The sequence below is a fragment of the Phyllobates terribilis genome, unplaced genomic scaffold (assembly GCF_046119375.1).
Source record: "Phyllobates terribilis strain yellow unplaced genomic scaffold, ASM4611937v1 Scaffold_3__8_contigs__length_932513732, whole genome shotgun sequence".
NCBI classification, from domain to species: Eukaryota; Metazoa; Chordata; class Amphibia; order Anura; family Dendrobatidae; genus Phyllobates; species Phyllobates terribilis.
Genome location: NW_027362763.1, coordinates 362,181,916 through 362,194,451, shown reverse-complemented (window position 1 = coordinate 362,194,451; position 12,536 = coordinate 362,181,916). Strand labels below are relative to the sequence as shown.

Sequence of the window (12,536 nt, the reverse complement as noted above, 5' to 3'; positions counted from 1 at the left end):
TAGTGACGGTCGGAGGTTCAGATATATATATTCCTGGCGCGGCCAAGGAAGATATATATACCGCCCTCACTACAGAGGGCCCCGATACCCAGTAGGTTACAGGACAGTCTCCCTGGCGACCGCTTATCCTAGGTGCAGTTCCTTGACTGACCTGAGGCTAAGAGGGCGCTAGCGAGTTGTGCTGTGTAGTGACGTTACGGTTTAGTGACGTTGAAGGGATAACACACTACCGTGTTCCCTGCGCTGGTTGCAGCTTCCTGGCACTACTTTCTCTAGGTGCAGTACCTTGACTGACCTGAGAGGTAAGGGGGCGCCAGAGAGCTGCACCCACCGGCCGGCTTTCATCACATTGGTGGCAGAGCGGTGGGATTGCAGAATAATAGTGTTGTGGGACCCCTACTCCTAGGCACTAAAGACTGCCAGTGGTAACTTCCACTGCTGGAGTCTTAAGGTCAGCCCAACGTTAGACGGTCAGGCTAAAAGTATAACAAGGTGTGTGCAAACTCAGGGTTGCAGCGGTGTCGGTTACCAAGATGGCAGACGGCACCAGGAGCAAGACCCTGCAGGAGGCTAATGCTACGGTCCGTGTGGCAGGAGGGGAGGACATTGTTACTCATGGCGAGGAGGAGTCCAGCCCGGGCACCTCAGGGAGCCAGTCCCCAGTATACGGTCCCGCAGTGGGCTGCCCACCACCTACCCAGCCCAGCCTGTCCAGATCACAAGCCCTTTTACAAGCGGCTATGGCAAGTCTCCAGTCTCATGGCGATGCCGTCTACAAAACCCTCCTGGCAGCATCAGAGAAGGCAGCGGAGGAGGAGCGCGAAGCTGCGGAGCGCCGGGAGGCTGCGGAGCGTGAAGCTGCAGAGCGCCGGGAGGCTGCGGAGCGTGCAGAGCGAGCTGCGGAGCGCCAGCACCAACTGGACCTGGCCCAGCGGGGGCTTCCGCTAGAGCAACCAACCCATCAGGAGACCAAGTCGTCCAAAGTCCGAGCTGAGGACTTCCCTCTACTGGAGAAGGATGGGGACCTGGACTCCTTTCTGGTGGCATTTGAACGGACCTGTCTCCAGCAGTACCACTTCTCCATTCGCCACAGAAGAGGCCGTGACCACGGTAACGCTGACGGGTTATCCCGGCAAGGGGAGGGTGCAGAAGGACGCACGGGGGAACACAGGAATGTGCTACCCCCTCGCGCCCTCGTATAGGGGGAGGTGTGATGAACCTGTAGCCACCATCTTGGTAATGATAAATCATATCCAGGGATGGCCACACTTCAGCAGCCCCCACCCTTGGGACCTTCTGTTAAAACGTCAACTAGATAGTTTCCCCCCATCCAGGCTCCTGTAAGATAAGAAGCCTACTTAACACTTGAATGCTAGGAGCTTCAAAGACTTCGAGAGGAAACACAGCCAGCAGGGGGGGGTGCTTCGTCTATCTGTACCTGACCATTTGTCCCATAGGACTAGTTTCTTTGTCTGTCACAAGCATGGAGGCATAAGATATAGAAACATGAATAGTACACGCATGTTGCGTGGGATGGGCCAATAAAAAAATATCACGGCGTCCCGGAGCCATTGCGCACACAAGCCTCCGCGGTAGACGTTTGTACGTGCTCTGGAAGCCAAGATATAGCGCGGAGCCATTCCTGAGGACCGTATGGTATCATAATTGATATCAAAAGGTCGGTTACGGCGGCCCGAATCCCTGGGAACCCCTGGGGGTATCATGAGACCATCCCAGAAGAAGTTATTGGGTTCCATAGAATTTGGGCTTCTGATCGAAGTTAGACCTGAGGGTGGAGACTGAGCCAGCTGACCTCACCAGCAGTGGGCGGGACGGGGCAGGTAAGATAGCAGGACAGACAAGAGACAAGTCAGTCTTGACCCAAGAGTGGTGTGCTGAACATCTGAGCACCAGCTGAGGCCACCAAGGGGAGGAGCAGTTTGACCATGCGGTGGTAGGCCTCAGCCTGTAACAAAGAACCGTGCCTGCGACCGCAGAATCCTCTCCCTGCGTCACAAGAAAATCAAGAAACCGGTAACTGATATGCTGTGGTGATTCTGTGTGTTGTATTCCATTGTTGTATAGTTTAGCCTGACCTTATACCTGTGTATATTTAGTTGTATATCGTGTATCTAGTGTATTATTATAATCAATTACCTCAAGTAATTGTGGGCCTGCCTTTTATTCTGCATAACGAACGCACGTCCGTGTGAGCTCGGCTCAAGCCAAAAACGCTACCCAGGGTTGGTTCCTGACCCGATATAGGCCCATTCACGGACTGGGCGTATATCTAAAATAGGGACTGGTGGCAGCATACCAACTGGGGATTGGGGAAGGCTGGTAGTGACGGTCGGAGGTTCAGATATATATATTCCTGGCGCGGCCAAGGAAGATATATATACCGCCCTCACTACAGAGGGCCCCGATACCCAGTAGGTTACAGGACAGTCTCCCTGGCGACCGCTTATCCTAGGTGCAGTTCCTTGACTGACCTGAGGCTAAGAGGGCGCTAGCGAGTTGTGCTGTGTAGTGACGTTACGGTTTAGTGACGTTGAAGGGATAACACACTACCGTGTTCCCTGCGCTGGTTGCAGCTTCCTGGCACTACTTTCTCTAGGTGCAGTACCTTGACTGACCTGAGAGGTAAGGGGGCGCCAGAGAGCTGCACCCACCGGCCGGCTTTCATCACAATTTTCTATTCGCTGTAATCCTTTTTTATATAGGAAGTTTGTGCTATTTTGATTCTATTTTTTTTTCTTTGTTGGATATATTTTGTAACTGGAAGTAAAACTACATCTGTGCTGATTGGATCAAATTAGGGCTCCCCAGCAATTCTTTGGACACAGTTCATTATATGCAACATTACATCTGCATTTGTTCCGCTGACTTGTATATAAAGATCGGAAAATCGGCGCTCGGCAGCTGGTCCAATTTGTGGCACCCAGATGCTTTTTATGTATTTTTTTTTTTTTATTCTTTTAAGAACTGTAGAAATTATTTGCTTTTACATAGAATTTATTGTAGCTGTCCTGATGTAAACTTCTAGATGATAACATGGGCTTATGTATGCTTCTGTAAACTCTTCTCACATTGGAAAGCAAAGCTGTTCTGTTGCTGCGTCTCTAATGTTTATGTATCCAACAACCATGCGAATATTCTGCCGAAAAACCTTTCTAGAATACTATATATCGGTTTTCAAGAACACATCCTGACTTAACCTGTAGAAAAAGCCACAAGTTTTCTGGCATTCTACCTTATTTTCTTGCTACTTTAAAGGGGTTTCTAAAACTTGGCTAAGAATAGGGATTGTTCTAAAATAACCATTACTTGCCTATTAGATCTCCAGCCACTGCAGTGATGAGGTCCCAACTATCATTATTCACATGACCACTGTTATTGATCACTGGCCTCAGCAGTCACATGGTGTACGTACTAGTGTCTACTGAAGTCAGGGATTGCCTGCAGCGGTCAAGTGAATACCGTATGGCACATGATCCCCATCTGGGACCAATGGGATGACGGTGTTGGAGAGAGAGAGGGAATTGATCACTAGTTAATGGTTCCTTATATTGTAATATTTGCGTCGTCTTGTGTTTCTAAAAAATCTAGGATTATCCCTTTTTACACTTATTTTTTTATTTACAGTTTTTGCACCATTTTGTAAAATAGTGCAGGATATATTAAAGTAATAAGGATTTTCATACATATTTTACAAAAGAGCAGGGTGAAAGCTACTACAGAATCCGGTACAAATCGCTGTCAAGGTAAAGGTGTTTGGCAGTGGCTTATTTCTTACTCCAGCTTGGATATAGGAGGGGGCGAGTTACGAGTGTTTGTGGAGAGGTGGCTGTTGTCTCGACAAGCATTTGGCAGACAGCTGTCTTGTGTATGGCCAGCAATTATGCGACCTGAATTGTTGAGACATTCGTGATTCACGTTGCCCTGTTTTTTGTTTTTTTTCTGTATATATATCAACTCCTTTTTGTAGAACTGTACAAGAATTTAACAATCACTCATTGGGCATTATGGAGAAGTGCTGGATCGTTCGTCTGTAGTCCAATAGGGCATAAATATGGCACTGATGTTTACAACCTGCATGCGCCAGCTTAAGTCTGCAACACCACAAAGTCTGCTTTTAGGTAACAGAAATGCTTGCAGAAATGGAAATTTTGCCAGAGCATTTGTTTTAACTTGAGTGTCGATTTCACTTGATTACCATGCCTTTAAAATGCATGGAAACCAGCTGAAAACCACACAAGTGTAAATGAGCCATTAATCCAGCAGTAGAAATGTGGCTCTTTATGCAGCATTTGTTACTTTGATGCAGCCTTTACCAACCTTGTGTTAACAGAAAACCTGAATATTACATTCCAGCGCCACAAACGTGATTCCGTCTTATAAGATAACACCAGCGTTCGATGGTTTTCCCTGTTTCATTTCCTTTTTCTTTGACTGAGCTGTATGTGGCAGAGGAGTATAATTCAAGGGTTAAGCACGCTGTGTTATTGCTTATAGCTTCTTCACTAGACCCGTAATTCCAGCGCTAGCGCTCTGGCACTTCATATTACAGGCAACTTTCCAGAGAAAATATTACGAAACTCCAAGATCCATGCTGTCTATATGGAATGACTGAACGTCTAGTTTGTGTATTTATTTTGTTCCTTTGTTGAAGCGATGTATTTATGTGCAAAATGTAGGTAAATGTAATATAAAAGTTATTGTACAATAAATATACACTCATCGCACTGTCCCCTTTCCAGCTATGAGTCACCCACATAAAGTAGCCATAATTTTTTCCCTCGCCTAGTGTAATTTTATAGGAATGGGTGGTTATAAACACAGAACCAGTCTGAAGACAGCTTTTCAATAACAGTTGGAGGGAAAAGTGGCGTAAAATATGCTTTTAATATTTGCCTCCTAATGTCAACATTGCAATGTCTTTAGGCCAGACCAACAGTGGTTGATGAAAATGACATTTACCTCTGTGTACGGATCTTCCGATCACTGTAGATGGGGGGGCCCAGGATCCAAGCAGTGTGTGCATGACACACAGACCATTGATGTCAAGAGGATCTGTACAATCTACCTTCCCAAGTAATCCAGGAGCGAGGGCACCAGCTGTCCTTTTAGTAACTTTATTGTGATTTTTCTGGACAAATAAAGATATAAAAGGAGGATGTCTGGTGCCCTGGATCCTTGAATTCTCCGTATTGCTACAACCTTGTGGGGGGTTGCACCAAGTGTGCACGGACAACAGAGTGGCGCACAAGACTCGTCTATTGCAAGTCTAATTTCCTGAATTGTGGTGCTTCAGGGAAATTAGACTCTTTCTTCATCATTTGCAAGTTTTTTTGCTTTTTTAAAGGCCCTTTTTCTTTTTGCAGTGTGGAATTGGTTAGCTTTTTGGGTGCCAAATTCATCAAAATGGAGCATACAATTCAGGAATTTGGCGCAAAGTCAAAAATGAGCTTTCTTCCTAACTTGAAATTGCACCAAAATGTACTCAAAAATACTCTAGAGGATGGGATAACTGTAAAAGTTGCGCCAAACTTTGCATATTTTTTTAAACCTCTAGAATTGCTACATTCTGCCCACAAAGTGGAAATCGCTAAAAAAACAGGCAATCACATACAAAAGACTTTAAAAAAGGCTCAACTAGAATCATGAGTGTGGTGCAAGTTAAAAAACAGCACACAACTAGCCAAAAACAGGTGCAGAGGCAATGATGAATTGGGGCCATATTGCCAGATTCCTGCCATCTAACCCCCAGCAATCAGCTGGTCACTGGTGGAGTCTTGCAATGGAAAGGACTGTATATATTGGATAACCCTTTTGATACATGTGGCCTTACTTCTCAAACAGTTTGCTGCAAAACAATTAACAATAATTGCTGCAAAACAGCTTTGCTTAGATTCTGCAGTTTTCCCGTGGCATCACAGTAGCAACTAACTCTGCCTTGAAATGAAACTATTGGTATGTTACCTCCAGTGGGCTCATAAGGCCACGTTCACACGATTATATAAGTCTGATTTTCATTCCAAAAAAACGCACAACGTTTCATCTTTATTGCCATTCAGTCTTATCTATCAGTAGGGAATAAAAGACCAAAACCAGTTTTCTATGTTGGTAATGTCAATGTATTTGTAAAAATCTGATGCTATATGGTTGATCCATAATGGAGTTTTATTTATTTTTTTTTTTTTCTGAAATAAGACAAACTAGTGCATACTGCAATGTGATCAGAGCAGCCCAATTGAATAACATTGGTCCAAGTGCTTTCTGTGTGAGGTTAGTTTTTTACAAGGACCTCAAATACTGTCGTGTGAATCTAGCTTATAAAGTTTGTGTCTTTTGGCTATGGCCCTGTTCACATCATGGCTTGTGATGTTGGCTTAGTATGTCAACCGTATGCATGGGGCTCTGTTAGCCTAGCTGAGGCTGAACAGTATCCTGGTTAAAAAAAACTTATTCCATGTGGGATATTCTCATAAACATGAAAGCGTATGGATGATGGATGCCGCACTATGGCCTCTTTCAGAGGCTCCCGTTTAATGTATGTCAGGACCTATTCTTGTGACGTGATGTGAACAGGGTTTAAGACAGTAATTTGCAATCTAAAAAAAAAACCTGTACAGTATATCACCAGAGACTTTTCCCATGATTATAGACATTTCCTGTCTGACTAAGCTAGTTCTGCTTTGACATATGACATTGGGAAAAATGGAAGAAATCGCAGAGCGCAAGTACATTTTAATTATTTCTTGTAGGGGTAGACACTTTATTCAATAATGTACAGCACTCAAGTTTCTGCGGGGAAATAAAGCGATTTTTATTTTTTTCTTCTTTTTACTCATAATGCCGGAGTGTAAACCAATGGTATAAATATGGGCTACACAGGAATTGATCCCTTTGTCAAGATGCTGTCCAGATAGTGTGCTTGACAAAGGGCTCCACTGCTCACTACCCGTATTTGTGCGCACAGACGCACTATGAATTAAAGAATCACATTTTGCATCAGAAACTTTAATGCTGTCTCTTATTGGATAGTGTATATTCAATAAAACTAATGACTGTATAGGGACGCCACCAAACCATACCGACTGATTGTGCTGTTGTCATTGCTGATACAAGAAATGTATGTTCAATGTGACATTCAGACAGGGCAGTGGAGTCGGTAAAACAAACCTCCGACTCCAACTGCGACTCCACAATTTCCATGACTCCGACTACAACATGGCTCATGTTTAAGTGATAAATTTACTGTAGCATAGATTCATCTCAGCTAAAAGTCTAGACCCTTAGATCAGGAATAGGACAGACATTTATAGGACATTTCATAACTTTCCCAAATTCTTATGAAAAAAATATTCACCACAAACTGTATTGAACTGCTGTACCCTGTACTGTATTATATATTTTAGGAGTTGAAGTCAGTCCATTTAAGGGTATGTGCCCACGATCAGTGTTCCCTGCGGACTGGACGCAGCGCAAGTGCGCTGCGTGCAATCCGCAGCTGCCAGATGTTACAGCATAGTGGATGGGATTTATACAAATCCTATGCCCACTATGCATCTGCGGCACACCCACGGAAACAGACATGCAGCGTGTCTATTTCCTCCTGCGGGTCCACATGCGGGCTTTCCCCATAGACCTAACTTCTATGGGGAAAGCCCGCCTCTGGGGAAAAAAAAAGGCCACCGCTCATTTGCATAATGAGCGTAAGCCCGAGGCGGCTTCTCCGCAGCCTTAGGGTTGTAGTCAGCTCCGGATCATCTGCACATACCCTTCTACAGACTCCAACACCAACTCGACTCCACGACTCCAACTCCATAGCCCTGCATTCAGAATCAGTAAAAAAATGTTATGTTCTGCAAGCGCATGCACAATTCTATTTTATTTTTTCATATAGATGAACTTCTATAAAAATGACTGCTTTGTGATGGTATGAAATATCCTTTTATCCTAAGGGTGCTTTCATATTGCGTCTAGGGTCATGTTCGTTGGTCCCGTCGGGGCATACGTCTGAACTCCCAGCAAAATAGGATCCGGACGTACGCGCCAACAGTGTCATAGACTAATGGTGCCGGCAAAGCGGACGTGCGCTCTTCCGTGCATCATTTTCGGGAGTGTACGACTGGAGGCGGATGCCCAGACGCAGTCTACTACGTTTAAGTGTCCGCCTCCAGTAAGCGTGCACTCCTGAAATTGATGCGCGTCCTCTTTGCCGGCACCATTACAGTCTGACCCCGTTGGCGCGTACGTCCGGATGCCGTTTTGCTGGGGGTTCAGATGCAAGTCCTGACGGGGCTGGAACACCATGTGAAAGTACCCTAACATGTATCATTTGCTTCTTAGCACTTTTAGTGCTTTTGACATTGAATCTCAAAGTGCACACGACTGCTTATACGTGCTGTTCGATTCACAGGCAGCATTTGTCAGATGCTGGCAGTATGATCTCAGCCAGGTATGTTTGACACTGAAATGCTGCGTGTATAGCCAGAGACCTGTCACTCCAGGGTAGCGGATGGGGAGAAAGGGCGAGCAACCACTGGTCTGACTAGTCAACATCGTGGCTTGGTCCCCAGCGGTTTTTAATGTATGTCTCTCTCTGAAACATCGTATCGTTTCATAGTCAAACATACCTGACTGAGATACAGCCAGTGCCTGAAACACCATGTATCAGATGTCTGGTTCATTTTAATATTAACTGTTCCATTGATTCAGTGACAACAGTAAAGCTCTAGGTGCATCGGCTCCCAGGCTTCTGGTCATTGTCCTGGCCTGATCTTACCATGTCTACATACTGGATGCTTGTAGCTTTCTAGCAACATATTGAAAGTGTCCATTGTTTTTATTAATATGAAATTATTATGGTATGACTGATGTCAATCTCTTATGAGATGTTCTTTTGTTTGTGTAGAAACTCTCTTGGACACTCGATGGACTACATCGGAGCTAGCATGGGTTACATATCCTGAATCTGGAGTAAGTAACATCGTCCCTTTTTTTTTTTTTCTTCCGCTTTACCAGTTATGCTTTCCACCTTTCTTTTAACTTTTCAATATCCTCCTTGGTTTTTCCTAGTGAATATAAAGAGGAACTGCATAAACACATTATATATACCTTTTTATTTATTTTTTCATGATTTTTTTTTCTTTCTACTTTTTTGTAGTGGGAGGAAGTAAGTGGCTACGACGATGCATCAAATCCAATTCGGACTTACCAAGTGTGTAATGTGCAGATGTTAAATCAAAATAACTGGCTACGGACACAGTTCATTCCTCGACAGGACGTACAGCGTGTCTACGTTGAGCTGAAATTCACTGTGCGAGATTGTAACAGCCTTCCAAATATTCCAGGATCCTGCAAAGAGACTTTTAATCTATTTTATTTCGAGTCTGACACCGACTCTGCCTCTGAGAATAGTCCCTCATGGATGGAAACTCCATACATTAAGGTGGACACCATTGCGCCTGATGAGAGCTTCTCGCGACGTGACTCTGGCCGTGTTAACACTAAAGTACGGAGCTTTGGACCTCTGTCCCGTTCTGGTTTTTACTTGGCTTTTCAAGACTTGGGTGCCTGTGTGTCTTTGATCTCAGTGCGTGTTTTCTTTAAGAAGTGTCAGCAAACCATTGCAGGATTTGCTACTTTTCCAGAGACTTTGACTGGTGCTGAAACCACCTCTTTGGTTATTGCCCCTGGTGCCTGTGTGCCAAACGCCTTGGAAGTTTCTGTCCCACTCAAGCTTTATTGCAATGGAGATGGCGAGTGGATGGTACCGGTGGGGTCCTGTACATGTTCAGCAGGATATGAAGCAGCTGCAAAGGAAACACAGTGCCTAGGTAACCTAGCATGAATGTTACCTCTATTGTGATACTTTCCCCTACTTTGCAAAATAATTCGAAAGATATAGAAAATGTATTTTATTGCTTCTCATAAATATGTTTTCTAGGCTCTAACATCTAATTTTATTTACCAGCTTGCAACCGTTCCACATACAAGTCAAAGCAGGGAGAAGGGCCCTGTATTCTGTGTCCTGCTAATAGCCGGGCCACTTCTGCCGCAGCCACCATTTGTACTTGCCAGGTGGGCTACTACAGAGCTGATGGCGAGGCTCCAGAAAAACCATGCACATGTAAGTGATGAAGAAACTGTTTGAAATTAAAACTTGATATGGGCACTAGGCCTCTGTCAATGAATATGTTATGTTTGATGGATGGAACCCGACAGATCCCATTGTAAGTCAATGGCATCCGACAGGCTTCTGTACTAAACCAGTGACACAACACCGCTGTGGATAGAGCTTACATTGATAAAATCTTGGCATTATTTTTCTTCTATATTTTTTTTAATTATCCGTACCCTTCAATTGGATTCAATGACTTTTATCAAAAATGGCTTCCTTTAAGCAGACTTTTTAGTCAGGCTGATTTATTGACATGTTGCATAAAATGTGTGATCATGTTCTGTTTGATAAATCTGTCACTATAAGTTACTGCCTTTAACTTGATCAGTAACTAAAATTAGGGCACTTTTTTCGTGTGACCTTTTTTTGGGGGGGGGGCACCACATTTCATAATTATGTTTTACTCCTGGCATGCAGTAAACCACACCAAAAACTCTTCCAGTTTTAGAGACTAATGTACAAAGTTGCACAGAATTGATTTTTAAAAGTATTGTTCAATGGACTATGGATTTTTACTAAAATTAGTCATTTACCCCTGAAAAGTGTGGCTATGTCCATAGATTGCATTCATAATGGGCATATTTGGAGCCAAAAATCCCCCTTTTTTTTTTTTCTTTTTTTTTTTTTATCTTGTCTTCTGTATAAAAAAAAGCAACAATGGCATTCTAAAACCAAAAAGCACCATTGTTTCACTTTACAAATACATGGGGCGGATTTATAAAACGTGTAACCCTTAGATTCATTTTTCCGAGGTCTTTGGAACAAGAAAGAAACACCCTATGTAGTGGCTAGGGGGAAGTACCACACTTTCTTACCAGTTTGGAATAAACTTTCCATTGGCGTTTTTTTTTTTTTTCCTTATTTCCTTTTTTGTCCCCATCAATTGATCCATCTGGAAAGAAGCATTCAGTAGTTATAAAGAAAGTATGGCTTGTAGTTATGTAAGAATCCTAAATGAAGAAGAGTGCGATCAGAGTTGTATTGGGCTGGGTTTCTCACCTGTGCTTTCTTCTTTCTTTCAGCTGTGCCTTCAGCACCTCAACATGTGATCTCCAATGTCAATGAGACGTCTGTGGTCCTAGAGTGGGGAGAACCTGCCAATTTAGGTGGCCGGGAGGATACATCTTATAATGTGATCTGTAAAAAGTGCTCAGAACGCGTGTGCTCTCGTTGTGATGATAACGTTCAGTTTTGGCCCCGCCAACTTGGAGTTATCGAGCGGCATGTCTCAGTCAGTCATCTCCAGGCTCACACGAAATACAGTTTTGAAATCCAGGCAGTTAATGGAGTGTCAAACAGGAACCCCCACCCTCCTAATTATTATTCTGTGAATATAACAACCAACCAAGCTGGTAAGTGTGCATTTGATGGATTACAAGTGTTGTGAAGTGAAACAGAGAACACTTAATAAATAGCTGGGTGATTAGAACTAGTAATGAAATGATAGGGTGTGCACAAGGATTATATGGGAAAAGTAAGGAAAGGGATGGAATAACTGAAACTGACTGTGCACTTTCCTTCCAGCCCCATCTGCGGTTCCTATTGTACAATCTCATGGCAGTGCTCCAAATTCTCTCATGTTGTCCTGGGCTCCCCCCGAGAGTCCCAACGGCATCATTTTGGATTATGAGATAAGATATTATGCCAAGGTGTGTATCCTGAACAACTACACCTTTTTTAGTTCTATTTTATCTACAAACTATGGCCAACTCCGTACACTACCAGTAATCGTAGATGTGTGTTCTTGTTATTCACAGAAGCTTGTCTTTAATTTTATGCTCTATTTTTACTTTTATATTATCGTCAGAGTCACAGCGGTGCAGGAAACACAGTGACCAGTCAGCGCACAAGTGTGCATGTGGAGGGATTGTTTCCAGACAGTATATATGTGGTACAAGTCCGTGCTCGTACAGTAGCTGGATATGGTGCATACAGTGATCCACGAGAGTTCCAGACAGTAGCTGAAGATGGTGCGTAAATCCTTATTCTTAAACCTTTCATTCTCTTAAGCACAAATGAATCATTCTTAACCCCATTAACAAATCTTCTTGAGCCACAGTCACCCCCACACCTTTTCTTGAGTTGTTTTCTTATGTCACACCGCTAACACTGTTAGTTACAATTATATTCACGTTTTTTTCCCCCACTAACATCTACTATTACAGCCTCACTTGTCAACGTCTTCTCCATCTTGAAGTTTTATATTCTAGCTGGCAGACTTGATGTTGACTATGCAGGTACGCCTGCAAAGTAATCCACCAGACGTAAATCACCGGGGGCATGTACATGTCAGCATGTTATGCTTATGGCAACATTTAGGATGCTGCCAGTTGTAACAAGCCCAGGG

The 12,536-nt window shown here is 43.7% G+C and overlaps 1 protein-coding gene across 2 annotated transcripts in view; it reads left to right on the top strand.

Moving 5' to 3' along the window:
• EPHB3 (EPH receptor B3) overlaps window positions 1-12,536 on the top strand; it is a 51,830-nt gene that overhangs the window by 23,653 nt on the left and 15,641 nt on the right. For both annotated transcript variants that reach the window (XM_073675356.1, XM_073675355.1), the window contains exons 2-7: window positions 8,921-8,985; window positions 9,173-9,845; window positions 9,983-10,138; window positions 11,212-11,541; window positions 11,714-11,838; window positions 11,997-12,159. In XM_073675356.1, coding sequence (XP_073531457.1) covers window positions 8,921-8,985; window positions 9,173-9,845; window positions 9,983-10,138; window positions 11,212-11,541; window positions 11,714-11,838; window positions 11,997-12,159 — 1,512 coding nt within the window. The remainder of the gene's footprint in view (window positions 1-8,920; window positions 8,986-9,172; window positions 9,846-9,982; window positions 10,139-11,211; window positions 11,542-11,713; window positions 11,839-11,996; window positions 12,160-12,536) is intronic.